This window comes from Hipposideros armiger, unplaced genomic scaffold, assembly GCF_001890085.2.
Source record: "Hipposideros armiger isolate ML-2016 unplaced genomic scaffold, ASM189008v1 scaffold_13, whole genome shotgun sequence".
In the NCBI taxonomy this organism is placed as follows: Eukaryota; Metazoa; Chordata; class Mammalia; order Chiroptera; family Hipposideridae; genus Hipposideros; species Hipposideros armiger.
This window is the reverse complement of record NW_017731363.1, coordinates 2,306,124-2,325,171: the sequence shown is the minus strand read 5'-3', so window position 1 is coordinate 2,325,171 and position 19,048 is coordinate 2,306,124. Positions and strand designations below refer to the sequence as shown.

Sequence of the window (19,048 nt, the reverse complement as noted above, 5' to 3'; positions counted from 1 at the left end):
CCTCCACAGCTAAGATGCTGAACAACAGCTCAACCTGGAGCTGGGCTGCTATGTGAGTCGCCTGCGACAGCATAGGCTGCAGACCCTGCTGCAGTGAGTTGCCATGGGCTACCATGTGCAGCCAGCAGCCAGCGTGAGCAGCCAGCAGCCACCATCAGCGGTCATCCAGAAGCCGGCGACTGATCTGCCTCGCCCGGGAAGAGCGCAATGATGGTACCAACTTGGGCCAGTGAGGCAACGTCCTCCACAGCTAGACTGAAGAACAAAAAAGGACAGCAACTTGTCTGTTCCCCTTCCCCCATTCCCCAGCGCTGTTCTCATCCCCAATAAAAATCTTTTTTTAAAAAATCTCCTATTTCTACAGGTGATTAAGTCACAGGTACTGCTAATATTGCTGTAGTTTGTTGCCTGCATGCATAATAGAAGGAAATGCTTGATTTCAGGTCAGGGCTAGTATCAAGATGTACTTTTCCCATATCTCAGTTCAGACCCCTGCACTGGACCCTGCTTTAGCATAGTCCATGCAGGAGTGGGCAATCAGGGCACTCACATCTGCTTTTCCACTTTTTTTCTGCCTCTTACTAGTTGAGAAAAAAAAACTGCCTAAAGACTAAAACTGAAAATGATACCTAAGAAGATATATGTTTGCCAATTGTACTTGGCATAAGGAAATGAATTATGCATGAAAATATTTTTTGAGAAGATAAAAAAATTTGAAATGAGTGGTTGAGCAAAGACATATATGTATTCTGGCCACCAAAACCTAAACAGAATAATTTTCTGCTTCAGAAAACTCAGAAAGGCAAATGTGGTAGACAGGCCCTAAGGTGCCCCCCACCCCAAATAATTCTCACTTCCTGCTGTATGTGCACTAGTATAATCCTCTCCCCATGAATGCAGACAGAGCCTGTGACTTGCTTCTAACCAACAGAATATGGCAAAGGTGACGGGATGTCCTTCATCTAAGCTGACTGGAGAGACATCCCTGCTGGCCTTTAAGGAGCAAAAAGCCATGTTGTGGACCGCCTGTGGAGAGGGCCGTGTGGCAGGGACGTGTGGGAGGCCTCTAGAAGCTGACAGCTTCTGTCCTAAAATCATAAGGAACTGAATTCCACTGACGACCACGTGAGCTTGCAAGAGGTCCCCAAGCTCTAGAAAGGAATGCTGCCTGCCGGCCCCTTGATTTCAGCCTTAAAAAAAAATGAGCTCAAGACCCAGTTAAGCCATGTCAGGACTCTTGCCCCATAGAAACAATGAGACGATAAAAATGTGTTGTTTTAAGCTGCAAGTTAAACTTGCAGAAATTCATTATAGGACAACAGGTAACTAGCGCAGTTACCACTGGAGGGGGTGCCCAACCACCCCAGTTTACCTAGGACTGTGCTGGTTTGGAAACGGAAAGTCCCATACCCCCTCAGTCCTGAGAAACCCAGGTTGGTTGGTTGCTGCTATGATCTGAATGTGCTTGTCCCTCCAAAATTCATGTTGAAAACCTAATGCTCAATGTGACAGTATTAGAAGGTGAGGGCTTTGGGAAGTGCTTAGGCCATGAGAGTAGAGCCTTCATGAATCAGGTTCGTGCCCTTATAAGAAGAGGTCAGAGAGCTCCTTAGCCCATTCTACCACGTGAGGACAGGGCGAGAAGGCATGAGCTATGAGCCAGGAAAGGGGCCCTCGCCAGACCCCGAATCTGCCAGAGCCTTGAATTTGAACTTCCAGCCTCCAGAGCTGTGAGCAATAAGTATCTCTTGTCTATAAGCCAACCAGTCTGTGATAGTTTGTTATAGCTCCCGAACAGACTGAGACAGTTGCCCGCCAATAGACATGTACTGAAAAACAGAATGATATAAATACAAAATACTAGACACTTACCTTTAGAAAACAAATAGAAAGTTTCAAAAAACCTGGAAAGGAACCAAACCCTCTTTAAAAAGTTACCAATAATTAGGAAAACAACTCAAGACTTCCTCAAAATCAATTTTCTATACCCTTAAAGTACGGCAGTCCCTAGATATGAGTGTGAAACTAGGATGATGTTCAAATCCATCTTGTATTTCTAGTCTTCACTTTGTTACTTTTTCAATCTCTCTATTGGTTTCCCCCAATTATTCAAAATCAGTTCTCAAACATTATTATCTTAAAGACTGCCAATGGCTTGATAGCATGAAACCATCACTCAGACTTGCCATTCGACCACAGGCCACAATAACTTTTCTGCCCATATTAAATCCCTGCATGCTCCCATCTCCTCTGCCCACCCCCAGATGTCTTGCTTAAAGATAAGAAACTATGAATCATATGAGGTCTGAGACTTGCTTCAGGTTAATAGAAGACGAAGGGAACAAAAGTAGGAATGCAGAGGTAATGAATCGGCCGTGTGTGGATGGCTGTTGAGCCTGGGTGGCAAGTGCAGAGGAGTTTAATGTACTTTTCTATCTACTTGTTTGTTTGAGATTTTCCATTTAAAAAAAAAAGATTAGAAAAAAATACGCCTATGAAACCCTAATCAATTGGCTCAGAGGTCCTCTAACATTCTCAAGAATATCAGTGTGCATTTTGCTATCTATAAAGGCATTTTTAATATCCGTACATGTTTAGAACAGTCCCCCAGTCATGTGACATTCTACAAAAAGAAAAATGCCACCTACTTTCCTTAGGCCTAAAGGTTTCTACAGCACCATAATGATGTCATTGTAAGAGTAAGTAAAGAAGATTTTTTAAAAGGAAACATAAATGAAATAGAGCTACATGTGTCAACAAGGATGAATCTCAAAAACACAATGAGAGGAAAAACAAGTTGCAGAAGGTTACAAAGAGTATGTATGATACTCCTTATTTTAAGTTGAAAAGCCATCTAAAACAATATATTGTTTTAGTGGCATACACACACATATACATGCTATATACAGAGGGTGCCAAAAAATGCATGCACGTTTTAAGAAAGGAAGAAACTATTCAAATTGTAATATTCAATATATACCAATAAATAAAGATTAGTACAAGTCACACTTGACCTCTGCAATTACAAGAGGTGCTCAAAGTGGTTCCCATCAGCATCCAGACATTTCTGATGACGGCAAACTACTGCTTGAGCAACGCTGACCAAAGTGTCCACTTGTATACATTTTTTGGCACCTTCAGTACACACACACACACACACACACACACATATATATATATATATATATACACACACAATATATATACACATACATATAATAAAGTACTAAAAATTTTTTCAAATCATGCATACCGAATTCAGGATAGCAGTAACCTCTGGGGGAGGGAGGGAGGAAACAGGACCAAAAACAGGGTCACAGGAAACTTTCACACTAACTGGGCTGTTTTACTTCTTATACTGAGTGGTGGGTACACAGTTATTTGTTGTGTAATGCTCTAGTTTGCATACCTGAAATATTTTTTTATAAAAGAGTCAACAAGTAACAATGATGCAAATATCCTCCTTTTCACCAGACAAGGTTTAAACCACTTTGGAACTTACTATATCTGCTGGCATTCATTCTTTTACAAAAAAAGGAAAAAAAAGAATAAACACTTTCTATCTCAAACAGCATATATTCCTAGTTACTGTTTTAGTATGCTGGCCTCCCTCTCCCTAAAGTACATGCTACAAAGGATATGATATAAAGATGCAAAAATAGAAAATTGTTTCATCTGCCTTTTTTAAAAATAGTTCTGCCTAATAATCTACAACAGGAAAAAGTTCACAAGAATTTTGTCTTTTGCCTATAGTTTTCTTTAATGTCTCAACAGTTAGTTGCTTCAAAGAATTGCAAGAAAACCTTTAAATATGACTTCTACCCAAAGGAGAGGCCATGTGCAGGAATTTTTTAAATATCCCCTACTTCTCACAGCTTTGTTTTACTTCTTTATCTCAATCTAAGCTGCTTAAACAATCAGACATCACGTATTGGCTTTTCTCCCATTCAGTGATTTCCCCTGATAATACAGAATCAACAGTGTTTTATAACTATTCCCCTTAATGTCTAAGAGCTAACTAACAAGTCAGACAGAAAAAGACAAATACTGTATGACCTCACTTACATGTGGAATCTAAAAACCAATCAACCAACCAACCCCCACCCCCAATGCACAGATACAGAGAACTGGTGGTTGCCAGAGGTGGGGGAGGTGGGGGAGGTGGGGATAGGTAAAGGTGCTTAAAAGGTACAAACTTCCAGTTATAAAATAAGTAAGTCATAGGGTTGTAATGTACAGCATGGTGAGAATAGTTAATAACACTATATTGTATATTTGAAAGTTGCTAAGAGGGTAAATCGTAATAATCTCACCACAAGAAAAAAAGTTTGTTTAACTGTGTGGTGATAGATGTTATTATAACTAGACTTATTGTGGTCATCATTTTTGCAATATATATACAAATATCGAATCATTATGTTGTACACCTGAAACCTAATGTTAAATTACATTGGGTTATCAGAAAAGCCATGACATATTTTTTCTATGTTTTTCGTTGCAAAAATGCATCATGACTTTTCCGACAAACCAATATCTCAATGAAAAATAAAGACACTATTTCAAAACAAAGAGTTAACTATCATAAAAATGAAAATAATTATAATGACTACTTGAAATATTCAAAGCATTCCCAGAGACTGACACCATCCTAAAAGACAGATACTATAAATGAGTTTACAGTTAATTCGTTATGTCAAACACAAAACTTGCCAGCTTAAGGCAGACATTTTATTTCTAGATGTTATATTTTAAATCTTTTCTTACTCAAACCCTGAAGAATAAAAACATCTTCAATGGAATGTAAGCTCCTTGAGGACAGGAATTTGTGTTTGATTCATTGCTATAACCTCAGCTGCTAGAACAGTGTCTGATGAGCAACAGAAACTCAAATCCCTCAGATACACGTTAAACCCAAACCTGATTCCCACCATACACTATCCCTGCTAATAAAATGCTAGCCTTTGAATACCAGTGAAATACTTCACAACCTGGGAAACGTATCACTCTAACATTTGTAGTTCTTTGTCTTGAAGTATTAAACAAAAACTATTTACCTATTTCTCAGACATTGATATTTTCTTTTTCTAATTTAAATGTTTCATTCTACCATTTTCTACCTATTACTAGAATCCTTTTAAAATAAATCAGCACATGAAGATACTCTATAAAGAGTCCAAAAGGCTTTTTAAAATAGGCTATTATGATGCATTAAAATATAATTCAAGATGGCAAATAAGCACAAGAAGATGCTCAACATCATAGGTCATTAGGGAACTGAAAAATAAAAACAATGAGATACTACTACATACCTATTAAAAAAATGAAAATCTAGAACACTGACAACAGCAAATGCTGACAAGGATGTGGGGCAACAGGAACTCTCATTGACTGCTGATGGGAATGCAAAATGGTTCAGCCACTTTGGAAGATAGTTGGGCAGATTCTTACAAAAGTAAACATACTCCTACCATATGATCCAACAACCATGACCTTTGGCATTGACCCAAAGGAGTTGACAACTTAAGTGCACACAGATGTTTATAGGAACTTTATCCATAATTGCCAAAACTTGAAAGCAACCAAGGTGTCTTCCAGTTGGTGAATGGATCAATAAACTGTAGCACATCCAAACAATGGAATATTATTCAGCACTAAAAAGAAATGAGCTATCAAGCTATGAAAAGACATGGAACAATCTTAAATGCATATTACTAAATGAAAGAACCAAATCTGAAAAGGCTACATACTGTGTGGTTCCAACTATATGACATTCTGAAAAAGGCAGAACTATGGAGACAGTGAAAAGATCAGTGGCCAGTCAAGGGCTGGGGGTAAGAGGAAGGGATGAAGCACAGAGTGGAGCACAGAAGGCAGTGAAACTACACTGTATGATACTATAAAGATGGATGCATATCATTATGCATCTACCCAAACTCATAGAATGTACAACAACAGGAGTGAACTGTAATGTAAACTATGGATTCTGGGTGATTATGACGTGTCAATGTAGGTTCATCAGCTGTAACAAATGTCCCACTCTGGTGGGGACACTGATCATAGGGGAGGCTGTACATGTGTGGGGACAGGGGTATACAGGAACTCTGCACCTTCCCCTCAATTTTGCTACGAACCTGAAACTGCTCTGAAAAAATAAAGTATATTAAAATATATTTTAATAAATGATATATATACATATACATTTCAACTAAAAAAATCCCTAAGATAATTCACTGCCATAGTGAAGTAACAGGTGTAGTAGTTTATTTTTACTCCAACTAGCAGACACAATTAAGTATTTTTATAGAACATTTACTCCAGGTAAGATTTTCACCCTTCCTGGAACATTATGGTAATCTTAACTGTATGCTTACTAAGAAGAAAATCTGGCTGTTACCATAGAAACTACAAGGGCTGATTAATGCCACCATGATTTGAGCAGTTATACCTGTTGGGCCACTTAATTCTGAACTTATAGGTTTCTCTTTAATAGGGAAAGAGAAAAAAGTCTACATTTGTTTTAAATAATGGCTAATACACTCATGGAGGAGTGCAAATCAAGGTGAATGAAGCATGTGCGTGCGTGCACACACACATATTCACACCCAGACACGCCACAACACACACCACCAAAGTGGTTGGTAAAAATTAAGTGGCTGTCAGCTGCTGGCTTTGTTTGAATCTCTTCTGATTACATTTCCCTGTCCAGGATGCCTTTGTTGTTAATTTTCACCAGTAAAAAGAATATTGGATTACTGCAATTGAGTTAGGTTAATGGAGAAGAATGTATTTTGTTTTGCTGGGCTGAAAAAGGGAGTTTAAAGCTCTGAGAGATTTACTATTGTACAAGCAATCCTCTAGGGATGTCCTCTTTTGCCAGCATCAGAAGCAGTCTTTTGCAAGCAGGTTTCGACTGGACATCAAGAATAGAATCTAATTCATGCAAAGGCACTGTGCCTTGGGTTCTTTTTAAATCATCTATACCACAAGGAAGCACAGATTCTAGCATCAGGAAAGCCCCCTCCCCAACTCCTAAGGAGGAGTTACCCAACATATTCTGATTTAATATACCCAATCTTCTCTTATCACACTCCATCTATTACTGACAACAAAACAAGCCTTAATGGTGCCCAGCTGTCACTTTCCGTGTGGCCCCAGTCACTTATTCCTCTTTCAGTTGAGAAGTAGTGACAGCATTTAATAAATTTATTATGCTTGGGAGTATTCTGAGGGCCTGCCGTAAAAACCATGGTTTGTGTTTTAACACACGGACTTTTTTCTCTACCTGGTCCAGCTCAACTGCTCAACAGCAGTGGCAGAACTATCTACATATCAAGGACTTCTTAAGGGACAATCAACCATGCTAAATTATGTGAATACTAATAAATTCTGTGAATGCTAAAAGGTGAAAGATTGCAGTGACTAAAGTTACGCCCACAGAAAGGCATATGCATGCTTCAGCAGTATAAAATGCAGTCTTAAGCGATAAAATTTTTTTTAAAACTACACACAATGATATTGCAAGTAAACCATAAAACCGTCAGTGTGCCTTTGGAACTAGATTTTAAAATACCATTCCCCACTTTAAATATTCAATGGATGTTAACTTTCATACTGGCTACTGCTTTTAGGAAAAGCTTCATTTCACGTTTTGGGCTTGATATTAAGACTCTCATCACTATTTAGTGCTGGTAATATCAAAAGACTAAGTGCTTATCAAGTAGTCTTTCTCCAAGCTCCAAGGAAAACACAAAACAAAACCAGCATCTGCTGTGGATCATACCCTCGTCCTTTTCCAGGTTTGGAGCAGCCAAAAGAAGGTGCCTATGACACGTTACTTTCCAATTCTATCTTCAAGTCCAAGTAATGATAATATTGGCAATACAGTTGTCCCCCATGGCAGACCTCTGGGTTCCACCTCTAGCCCTAAAGGGGAAGCTTGGCTCTGCCCTGACAGACGTCCTCTTGCAGCCCTGTGTCCCTGCTCTGCAACTTGTCATTAAGGCTTCCTAGTTTAATATTAGTATTCAGAAATACGCCAGCGGGCAATATACACAGCAGATATGTATATATTAGAAGTATACAGAGCGGACAACATTTAGTCCTAGGTACCTGGCCCTACAAACACACGCACCACACATCCCTCAAGTGCAAACCCCAGCAAGCCCCTCCACCCCACCCCACCAGGAGAGGGAAAGGCAACAGCGAGCAAGAGGAGGCTAAACCAGACACCAGCCAAAACAAACACCACTTCCAGAACAAGGCAAACTTTGGGTCTGGGCGGCTGCAGAGCCCCAGAAATAGCCGGAGGAGGGGAGGGAGTGCCAGTCCCTCTCAGGGAAGGAAGACGGGGAGCGCACCCAGCACTGCTAAGCTGCAGAAGAGGCTGGTGTCCCCCGGGGGACTAGGGCGTCGCCGCCATTCCCGGCTGCGAACCCCCTCTCTGCGACCTGGCCGAGGCCTCTGGGTCCCTGTGGGCAGCCTTGTCGCCTCACCCCGCCCCTTGTCCCCACAGAAATGATCCGCAGGGGGCAGGGGGCGCGAGGACCTACCTGGTGCAGCGTTTCGGCGGGCAGCTGCGACGCCCGAAACAGGTCGGCCACGGGGCCCGCGGCTGCGGTGGCTGTACCGGGAGCGGCCCTGGCGGCCTCAGGGGGCCCGGACCCTGAGCCCACGCCTGCAGCGCCGGTGCACCGCGCGAAGATCTCGGAGTAGCACTGCTGCTCGCCCTCGCTCAGCAGCAGCTGCGGCCCGGAGGCGCAGCCCCCGCCTGCCGCCGCATCCATGGGGCCTAAAAGGGGGCCCAAGGGAGCACCGTCCCCGATGGGGCGCTGCCGCCTTCACCACAGCCTCCGCCGCCTCAGCCTCGGCCTTGGCCGCCGCCGCCACCGCCCCCACGCCCCGCAGCTGCGGCGCGGCCGCTTCCTCCTGGCGCGCGCCGGCCCCGCCCCCGGACTTGAATGTTGTGCCTCCGCTGCGCGGCACATGGAGACAGGCGCGGCGCCGACCAATCGAAGCCTGGGATGACATCCCGGCCTCGGCCCCGCCCCCGCCGCTCGCCCCGCCCCTCCACGCCCCGCCCGCGCTCCGCCAGGTAACTAACTCGAGCGCCTCCAGCCAGGCGCGGGATCACCTGCTCCGCCGGCGCAGTCGGGCCGGAGAGGGTGGAGCCACTGCCGTTCCGCGCCCATCCTGCACGTGAGGGGCGTCCTTGACTCTCCGCCCAGGCTGGGAGGGGGACGCACCTGGAGAATGGTGTTTTTCTGGGGGCGGGGAAGGCAGTGGTGGTTTTTTTCCCTAGGACGCTGGAGCAGGTGTCTTGCTCACCGCACGCCATGCCCTTCCCAGAAAAGAGACGAGGCATGGGAAATTAGGCTTTCCTTTTTCCATAGCAGTACTGCTTAGGTCCTGAAAAGCTGGAAAATAGCTTTCCAGCTATGAGATCCCATAGGAATGGGATCCCAGGAACTCCCCATAATGTTCTGGGTGGCAGCGAGGTTAGGCCACTTTCTAAGGGATGGCTCAAACCTGGAGTTGAGCCTTAAAAAGGAATAACATCGATTAGTGTTAAATACTAGGGTAACAGGAGTAAAAAAGGCCCTGGGAAGAATTGTACATGTATATATGCATTACGGCACACTGGGAAACACCCAAAGGAAAAAAAAATCAGTCCAGGTTTAAGCACTAATAAAAAATACATTTTAGAATTTGATTTAATAAAGAGATATCTAAAACTTCCACCCCAAATAGTTTTATTTTAATTAAAAACAGAGGACAACATCTCAAGAAATAGCACATGATGGTAAATACACTTTGGTATTTTGGTCAACTAAAATAAGGACCAAGGACAGGAAAACGAAAAAATCAGTAGATGGTTAATGGAGACGGGGAATATGTATAAGAAGAAAAAAGAAAAATTATGTCAATTCATAAATGATAGCCAGAGTAATATTTCCCTTTTGGAATCTGAAGAAATGAAACAGAGAAGAGGATCCACTCCAAAAGCAGGAAGTTCTTATCTCTTCACTAAGATTTCCTTCCACAAGATTATGAAAGCAGTGGGTTTGGGGGCAAGAGTACAGAAAAGATACGTTAAGTGAGGAGCAGCAAAGACTAACTTAGCTGGGGAACTTCCATTTCAAAATCTCACCACCATTGTATCTTCCACAACTGTAATACCTTCTCAGAAGAACTGGAAGCCAAGAGATCATGTTTATTCTCTTCCTACCTTCCAACTTCTATTCAGGCTTCCCTGAGAATGGCCCATCATTCTAACAGAGGTTAGAAAGGGACCCATTCTTCACGATAAATGCCAAACTCTACTTTCCCTTGACTCCTGAGAAAAGAAACGTGACGTATAATAATCCCTAACATTCATATAGTTCAAAGTCACATCACCTCATTTAAGCCCCACAGTAACTCTCTGAGGTAGGCTGGGCAAATATTTTATCTCGTTTTTGCAGATGAGAAAATGGATGCAGAGACTGTGTGATTTGCCCAACTGAATACTGGATTCAGAGCTGATCTTCATTACTCAACTCAGTTTCATAAATTTGACAGATATTTCTTAAGCACCAGATACTGCAGAGATGGGTAAAAAGGCTCACATCTGTACCTATCAATCCATCAATCAACACTTATTGGTAGAATGGGGAATATTGATTATGTCCCTCCAGGAGCACTGTGAGGGATTTTTTTTTTAAATACAAGATGTGTCGCTTTCAGGGAGTCTGCAGTCTCACTGAACAAGACAAAACTAACACAACAAATAAAAACAAACAATAAAAGACAATATATAATTAACTGCTAAATTGTGTACCTCAAGCTAAGTGTTGTGGGAGTTTAGAGAACAGAGAAAATCCATGAGCCAGAGCTCAACCAAAAAGGCTTGATGAAGAGGGCCTGAGATGGATGTTGACAAACGGGTGGGACTGGGAAGGTGAAAGGACAGGACAGAGGAGGATCATGGGAGAGGGAGGAGCCAGAAACATTCTTGCCCAAGAACTGATGCGTGAGGACAGTAAGTGTAGAGCAGGAGGGAAGGGCAGCCTCTAATGGGCTCTGAAATGCCAGAAGGGAAGCTCAAAGAACCAGAGTGCAGCCAGAGTGACCCAACAGCAGTAACATTTAAATGCAGGACACAGGAAGGGAAAATAGCATTTTAAAAATGTTTTTATATCTAAGGAATGCCAAGTACTGTTCTTTACTTCTACAACAGCTTTTTGAATAGAAGAAATAGTTATCAAATTATTAAACACATACAAAAATGTAGAAACACTAAACACTCATATCCCTTAAGGCTTATAGTAAACAACGTTTTAGGAGACAATTGCTTTGTACTCTGGAAATTCTCAACTTACACACTTGTTTTGGCCCCATCATGGCCAGAAAAACTAAAATGATAATATATTCAGAAATAACCAAGACACGGTCTTTAAGTTGTGCTTTTTTTTCCCTTTTAAGTCCAGCATCAGTGCCCCAAATGAAGATGACAACAAACTCAGAACACAGCACTGGTTACTTATAGGGAAGTTTTCTAAAGCAGGAGTTGGAAAACTAGATCCAGCTGCCTGGTTTTGTATGGCTCACAAGCTAAGAGTGGGTTTCACAATTTTTTAATGGTTGAAAAAAATTAGTGCTTTCTATGTACTGAATAATATTTCAGAACATGTGAAAATTACATAAAATTTACATTTCATAAATAAAGTTGTATTGGAACACAGCCACACCCATTCATTTATGTGTTGACTGACTATGGTTGTTTTCACACTACAATGGCAAAGTTGAGTCAGTAACTAAAACATTTACTCTCTGGCCCTTTACAGAAAAAAAATGTTTGCTGACTCCTGTTCTAAAGTGTGAAGACCTAATATTTTCTTATACCTATAGTCAATTTATGGGTCACCTGGGAAGGGGTGGTATGGAGAATTCTCTTTGGCTTCTCTGAGCTTCAGAATCTTCATGAGTGATATGGAGATACCTAAGATTGTATCTCAAAGATTGGTGAACTTTAAAATGTACTTACTGAGGGACTGACCAATGTACAGTAGTCCCCCCTTATCCGCGATTTCACTTTCCATGGTTTCAGTTACATGTGGTCAACCGTGGTCTGAAAATATTAAATGAAAAATTCCAGAAATAGACAATTCATAAGTTTTAAATTGTGTGGCTTTCTGAATAATGTGATGACATCTCCATGCCATCCACCTGGGAGGTGAATCATCCCTTTATCCAGCATCTCCACCCTGTATATGCCCATTACTCACTCAGTAGCTCTCTCAGTTATGAGTATCACAGTGCTTGTGTTCAAGTAACCCTCAGAGTAGCCTAACACTATGTTCTCGTCACTCCATCTCATCGTGTAGGCATTGTATCATCTCACATCATCACAAGAAGGGTGAGAACAGTACAACAAGATATTTTGAGAGAGAGCACAGTCACATAACTTTTATTATAGCACATTGGCATACTTGTTCTATTTTATTATTAGGAACTGTTGTTAATCTCTTACTGTGCCTAATTGATAAATTAAGCTTCATCGCAGGTGTGTATGTATAGGAAAAAAACATAGTGTATATAGGGCTAAGTACTATCTGAGGTTTCAGGCATCCATTGGGGGTCTTGGAACATATCCCCACGCATAAGGGGGGAACTACTGTAAAGACTAAATAACCACTCGTTTGGCTGATTTTAACTTTTGTTTTGCTAGAAGTGAAAAAAAGTACATCTTTAACAGTGTGAAAGGGAATCCTATTCCCCTGGCCACATTTTTTCTTTCCTTTTTTTTTTTTTTAAGATTTCATTGGGGAATTGGGGGAGGGGAACAGCACTGGGGAATCGGGGAAGGAGAACAGATAAATTGCTGTCCTTTTGTCCTTCAGTCTAGTTGTGGAGGACATCGCTTCACTGGCCCATGTTGGTATTGTGATCACTGCGCTCTTCTCGGATGAGGCAGTCACTCACCGGCCATTGAATGGCCACTCACAGTGGCTCACGGTAGCTCACACTAGCTCACGCCAGCTGCCAGCCACTCACAGTAGCTCACGGCAGCCCACTGCAGCCCCACTGCAGCCTACATCGTCACTGGCCACTCAGGGCAGCCCAGCTCCAGGTCGAGCTGTTGTTCACCATCTTAGCTGTACAGGGCGCAGAGTCACTGGCCCTCATGTGGGATCCAAGCCAGGGCCCCGCTGCTCAGAGCTGGCGTCCCAAGCCAACTCTTAACCAACGCGCCACTCGGCCGGCCCATGGCCGCATTTTTTCATGAGACAGTTTCCTCTATTCCCCAGGAGGGAGTATTGATAAAGTAACATTGGCGCTTCTCCCAGCTCCTCTCATTTACTCTTCTCTAAGGAAGAAGTGATGGAAGGGGAAAGAAACTGATCATTCCTGGTTCCAACAGTATCTCTGTCTTTCTGTCTCTGTTCCTCTCTCTCTTTCATATTCCCTCTCTCTCTATCTCTATCTCTATCTCTCTATCTCTCTATCTCTCTATCTATCTCTCCCCTGCCTCCATCATCACCCCTGAATTCTGCTGCCCTCAGAGGGGACTCCACTGCTTCCACATGGAAAGCACACCTAGTTTGGGGCCACTCTCTGTTCCTACTTGCAAGACTTGATGGGTATATGACAGCAATTTTCTTGCAGCTTCCCAGGTAGAGGCCTGTTCTGTGGACGCTCTCTGTGGTGGGGAAGGAACAGGGTAGGGAGAGTAAGAAGAAGCCTGATTGTGGACACAAACCCAATCCAAATGACCACTCCAACTCCAGCAACAATGAAGTTGATGTTGGCCACATGGACCTCACTCATAGAGGAAGAGAGGGGTTGGAGAACTTGGACCCCCGTATGCCCTACAAACCACTAATAACAATGGAATCTTACAAGTTACTGTCTCCCATAAAACCAGTTTGGTGAAATTCTATCCTGTACCTATGTGTGTGTGTGTGTGAGATAGAGATAGAGATAGAGATAGATAGATAGATAGGTAGATAGATAGATAGATAGATAGATAGATAGATAGATAGATAGATAGAGAGCGAGACAGAGACAGAGAATGCCCTCTTCCTTCCTATACCAACTCCATCCTCTGAAGGAAAGCCTTGACAAATTGAGCAGCAACAATTTGTTCTCAGAAGACCTGCTGGCCTCTAATGTAAGTGATCAGACAATCACCTCTCTCCATGGAATGAAGCCCCTTTGGTAGCCCTGGGAACGGCTGAGCAGACACGCTAAAAAGCTTTCTGTGCACTGGGAAAGTCCAACTGTTATGTCAGACAAACTGGAGCCAACAGTTCTCACTACTCATTAACAATAGCAAGCTGTCTAACCTTGGGAAGGCAGCTTCCTGCTTTGTTTCCCTGAACAGGATTTTGGATAATAATTATCCTAGTCATATATTTTCATGGTGCTTTTGAAAATCACCCATAATACTCAAACATACTGTCAGAGCTTTTTTTCTATGTTCTAAAGGAATAAGAAAAAATTCTCACTTTATTCAGCACTTCGGTCATCACAGATTTGAGCAAGAATTATTGATTAAATTATTGATTAAATTCAGGATAAAATTCTGAAAATCAAATTTTCAGAAGCTATTCATATTTCTGAAAAATGGAGGGTTCACTAAATGAGTCAGGGTAGGCTAATTACTGAAACAATCTGAACATTCTCAGTGGGTTAACATAATAAGGATTTGTTTCTTGCTCATGTCACAGTCCAACAAGGGTCTGTGGATGGGGGTGGTTCTCTTCACGTTCATTCAGGGACACCCTTAGTTGCCCCGCCATCCCCTGGGACCTCAAAGTCCTCTACTAGATGCTCTGCATCAGGCAGTTATAAAAATAAAGAGGGAGCTCAGCAAAGCTGGAAAGAGAGAGCATGGAAGACTGCTTGCATAGGGGGTTTTATGGGCCGGGGCCAGCGGTGGCACATATCACCCTCCCTGCTTTCTATTGGATAGAGCTGAGTCATATGGCAGTGCCAAACTCCAAGGGCATTTGGAAAATGTTGTCAAGCTGTGTACCTCGGAAGAAGAAACGGGTTTGGGGAACATCTAGCCAGACTCTCACATAATTACCATGTAAAAATTTCAGACCTATTGTAGACACAGTTGGTTCACTGCCAAGATTCCTGTCACCAGGCAATGCACCCATCAGTAAGTGTTGTCTGCTAATGGCTCACAGCTGTTCCCTTCGTTAAAAGACTTCCCCTTAGCCAACCTGGAGCCACTTCTTGGAGGTTATACCTCCACGCACCCCACGGAGCAGCCCACAGCCAAGGGCTGACTGATATGAAGTACAAAAAGCCAGCCCCTTGCCTCAAGATGAGACCAACTGTGTGGTACAAATCATGCTCTAGAGAGCCCTGTGGGATCAGGTTGAGGCACATCTCCAGCTGAGATGCCTCCTTGCTTAGTCCCTTCCCCAACCCCACTCTGATTCTTTCACTCTCCTTTGCCTGAGTGTTCTCCCTCACCATAGCACTTACACAAGAATCCCCATTTCAGTTTCTGCTCCCAGAAAACCCAACCCGAGCCAGGATTTTACATCAGAGAGTAATATGGCTCACATGTCATAGAAAAAGCATGTGCAGCACAAGTCAATCTGTAAATATTTAAGTGATCTCAGTAGAGTATATATAGTCTTGCACTCAATAAACAAAGACCGCTTTCCCAACACTGCAAACAGAATCTTTTTATGGTGACTATGGATTTTGGCCTCATTCTTCATTTTTGTTCCCTGCCCTTTTCTACTTTGACCAAGTTGATGTGGATACTGGGTCATCTAGGATCTGAGTCTCAGGCCTCCAAGGCCAGAAATACATGTATCATTTCTTTGGAGGTATGGCAACCCACAGGAGAGGACATAAATCACAACTCCAGTTAATTAATTTACATCCACAGCAGTATCTGTTCTGTGAACCGTAACTCTCAGGCACATAGCATTCCCCTTCCAGGTGCATCAGTTCTCTCTGGAGATGAATTTTAAATAATAAAATTGCTTCTCCAAAATAGAACTACAGAAACAAAGGAACAAATGAGGACAATGAGCACAAAAAAAAAAAAACGTTTTTCACAGTCCAGGATGTTTCCAAGTAGCATTTTGAGAACAAGGAGTATATCTTCATCATCTGGTGCTCAATAAATGATTGGTTTAAAATCTAAGGAGGAATCAGAATTACCTGAAAAAGTACTAGAAACAAAGTACCCCTTCAAGATTTCCTGTCATATGAGGCTTATGTTTGCCTTTGCCACTAAATCTCCTAGTTTAAATCTACTTTTATGACATGATTTTATTTTTAACTTTGTGTCTTGTTTTACATTTTTACTCATTTCTCTAATTCTCTTCTCTAAAAGTTCCAGCCAGTCACTAGATGTTCAAGATGGCACACTCACATGGCTGTTGACAGGAGGCCTCCGTTCCTCCTTATGTGGGCCTGTCCACAGGCTGCCTGAGTGGCTTCAGGACATGGCAGCTGGCTTTCCCCCAGAGCTAATGAACCAAGACAGAGTGCTTCTGCAACCACTGTCTTTTATGATCTAGTTTCAGAAGAGACACACCACTTCTGCCATATTCTATTTGTCAGAAGCAAGTCACTAAATCCAACTCACATTCAAAAGGAGGGGAATTGAGCATTCTTGAAAGGACTGTCAAAGAATTTACAGGCACATTTTAAACCACCACATGTCTTCACAGAACTGGTTCCTAACTATTGTCTTGTTCTTCACAGAGTCCTCAAATTTGCAAAGTGGAAATTTCTTCACTCTTCTACTCCCTCTCTCTATATATTTTTTTTTCTGAGTAATTTGAGAATAAGTGGTAGGCATAATATCCCCTTACCCCTATATATTTCCTAAAAACAAGGATATTCTCATGTTTAACCACTGTACAATTATAAAAGTCAGGAAAGTAGCTATCATCTAATCTACAAACTTTATTCAATTGTCACCAATTGTCGCACTAATGTCCTTTAGAGTAAAAGGGAAGAAAAGCTTTTTTCCCTCATCCAGTATCCAGTCCAGGAACACATGTTATATTTAATTGCCACTTCTCTTCAGTCTCCTTTCATCTGGAGCAGTTCCTTAGTCTTTCACGACCTTGACATTCTTGAGGACTACAAGCCATTTATTATCTCTGTTGGGAGCAGATAGTGTCCAGTTTGCTTATACACGTGCATCTTCGTTCCTATGTAAGCTTTGTAAATCATTCTGAGATATACATGAAAATAAGCACTCCCAAATATTTTTCTTATGACCAAGTGAGATTTATTCTAGGGATGCAAGTCTGGTTCAATATTCAAAAACCAGTCAATGTAATCCACACATTACAAGCTACCCTGCCATCTTGACCAGAAAATCTCTGCTAAATATTTTTAAAATCTATCAATGGCGTGTGAGCCAATTGATAATTTTGAGAATTAATTAAGGGAAGTAATCTAGCATTGATCTTGCCTTCCCTATGGAGCTGTACCACTGGTGAACCAAATAGTAGATGAAGTAGAATTACAAAAGGAATGATAGAATTAAAATATCATCATTTTGCAACCTCTAATGAATATATAAATCCAAACATTGATCATCAGTGGTTGCTAATATCACAAAGAGAGCCAAACATTATGTGCTTCTGGCCAGACATACACAACTCTACCTATAAAGTTCAACTGCCAAAAAAACAAACCTGAACTTCATCAAGTCTCTAAATCAGCGCTGTCCAACAGAAATATAATGCAAGCCACTATGTAATTTTAAATCTTCTAGTTGCCACATTAAAATCAACTAAAAAGAAATATGTGAAATTAACTTGACTAACATTTATTTAACCCAAATATCTAAAATATTATCGTGTCAACATGAAATCAACATAAAATTATTTAAGAGATAGTTCACATTCCTTTTTTGTACTAAGTCTTTGAAATCTGGCATGTATTTTATATTTAGAGCACATCTCAATTTCAACTAGTGTTTAAAGAAAATAATTATTCAGACACTGGTTAAAGATGGTAAGGCAGCCTTTATTCCAGAAGACGACTTCTACGAGGGGGCAGGTTGCAATAAGGAAGAGAGATTGGGCTCAACTCTGAATACAACAAGGACAAGTGGAAATTTATAGCCAAGGAGCAGAGCGGGGATCAGTAGATGGAAAATTACTAAGAGGAAACATCAAGGCTAGAAGGATTCTTCTAAAATGGACTCAACAGGATTCTTGCTGACAGTAGGCCAAGGTGAAAAAATACTGAAGGTAGAGGATAAGGAATTTGACCAGATATTAAGTGTGGAAGAGTTTCACTAAACTGACCCAGAAGGATTCTTGCTAAAACTGAATTAAGCAGGTCAAGGACAAAGCCCAAAGGCCGGAACCTAGTCAGAAAGAGCACTCAGAGGAAGCTGACTCAAGTTTGGTCAAGGAAAGAATCTTTGTCACTAGTCACATCTCAAGCGCTCAATAACCACACATGGTCAGGCCACTATATTGGATGGTGCAAACTCTAGACAGACCCGTCAATGGGCGGGCAGAAGACAGAGGGATATGTTAGACACCACCACAGCGAAGTAAGCAGCCAAAGCCAGACAGTGGGATTCTCTACAAGACAATTGGATTTCTTCAACAAATAAATTGCAAGAGAGGAACAGGAGATGAAGGGGGAACCTCTACATGAAAACAGACTTAAAGTGCATATAATCTAATCTTATTTGGATCCTCATTCAGACAAACTAAAACTAATGTATGGCACTTAGGCCACAAATGGAAATTTGAACACTGGCTAGATAGTCTGTGATAGTAATTATTGTTTAATTTTTCAGGTGTGATAATAGGTTATAGTTATGTTTAAAGAAAAAGAGTCCCTATCTTATCAAGATACACAGTGAAGTATTTACGGATAAAATTACATTGCTTTCAGATTCACTTCAAAACTATAAGAGGGGGCCAGCTGAGTGGCGCAATCGTTAAGAGCTGGCTTGGGACATCAGAGGGCCCCGGTTCGGATCCCACATATGAGGGCCAGTGACACTGCCCTCTACAGCTAAGATGCTGAACAACAGCTCAACCTGGAGCTG

The 19,048-nt window shown here is 41.9% G+C and overlaps 1 protein-coding gene across 6 annotated transcripts in view; it reads right to left on the bottom strand.

Annotated features, from left to right (window-relative positions):
* Positions 1-8,932, bottom strand: part of REPS2 (RALBP1 associated Eps domain containing 2) — a 192,654-nt gene extending 183,722 nt beyond the window's left edge. For 4 of the 6 annotated variants that reach the window (XM_019666608.1, XM_019666638.1, XM_019666617.1 and 1 more), the window contains exon 1: positions 8,550-8,930. In XM_019666608.1, the coding sequence (XP_019522153.1) occupies positions 8,550-8,783 (234 nt within the window). In that variant the 5' untranslated portion in view covers positions 8,784-8,930. Of the gene's footprint in view, positions 1-8,549 lie in introns of all 6 variants that reach the window. The other 2 variants (XM_019666628.1, XM_019666675.1) reach the window with 2 other exon arrangements.
* Between the last annotated feature and the right edge of the window lie 10,116 nt (positions 8,933-19,048).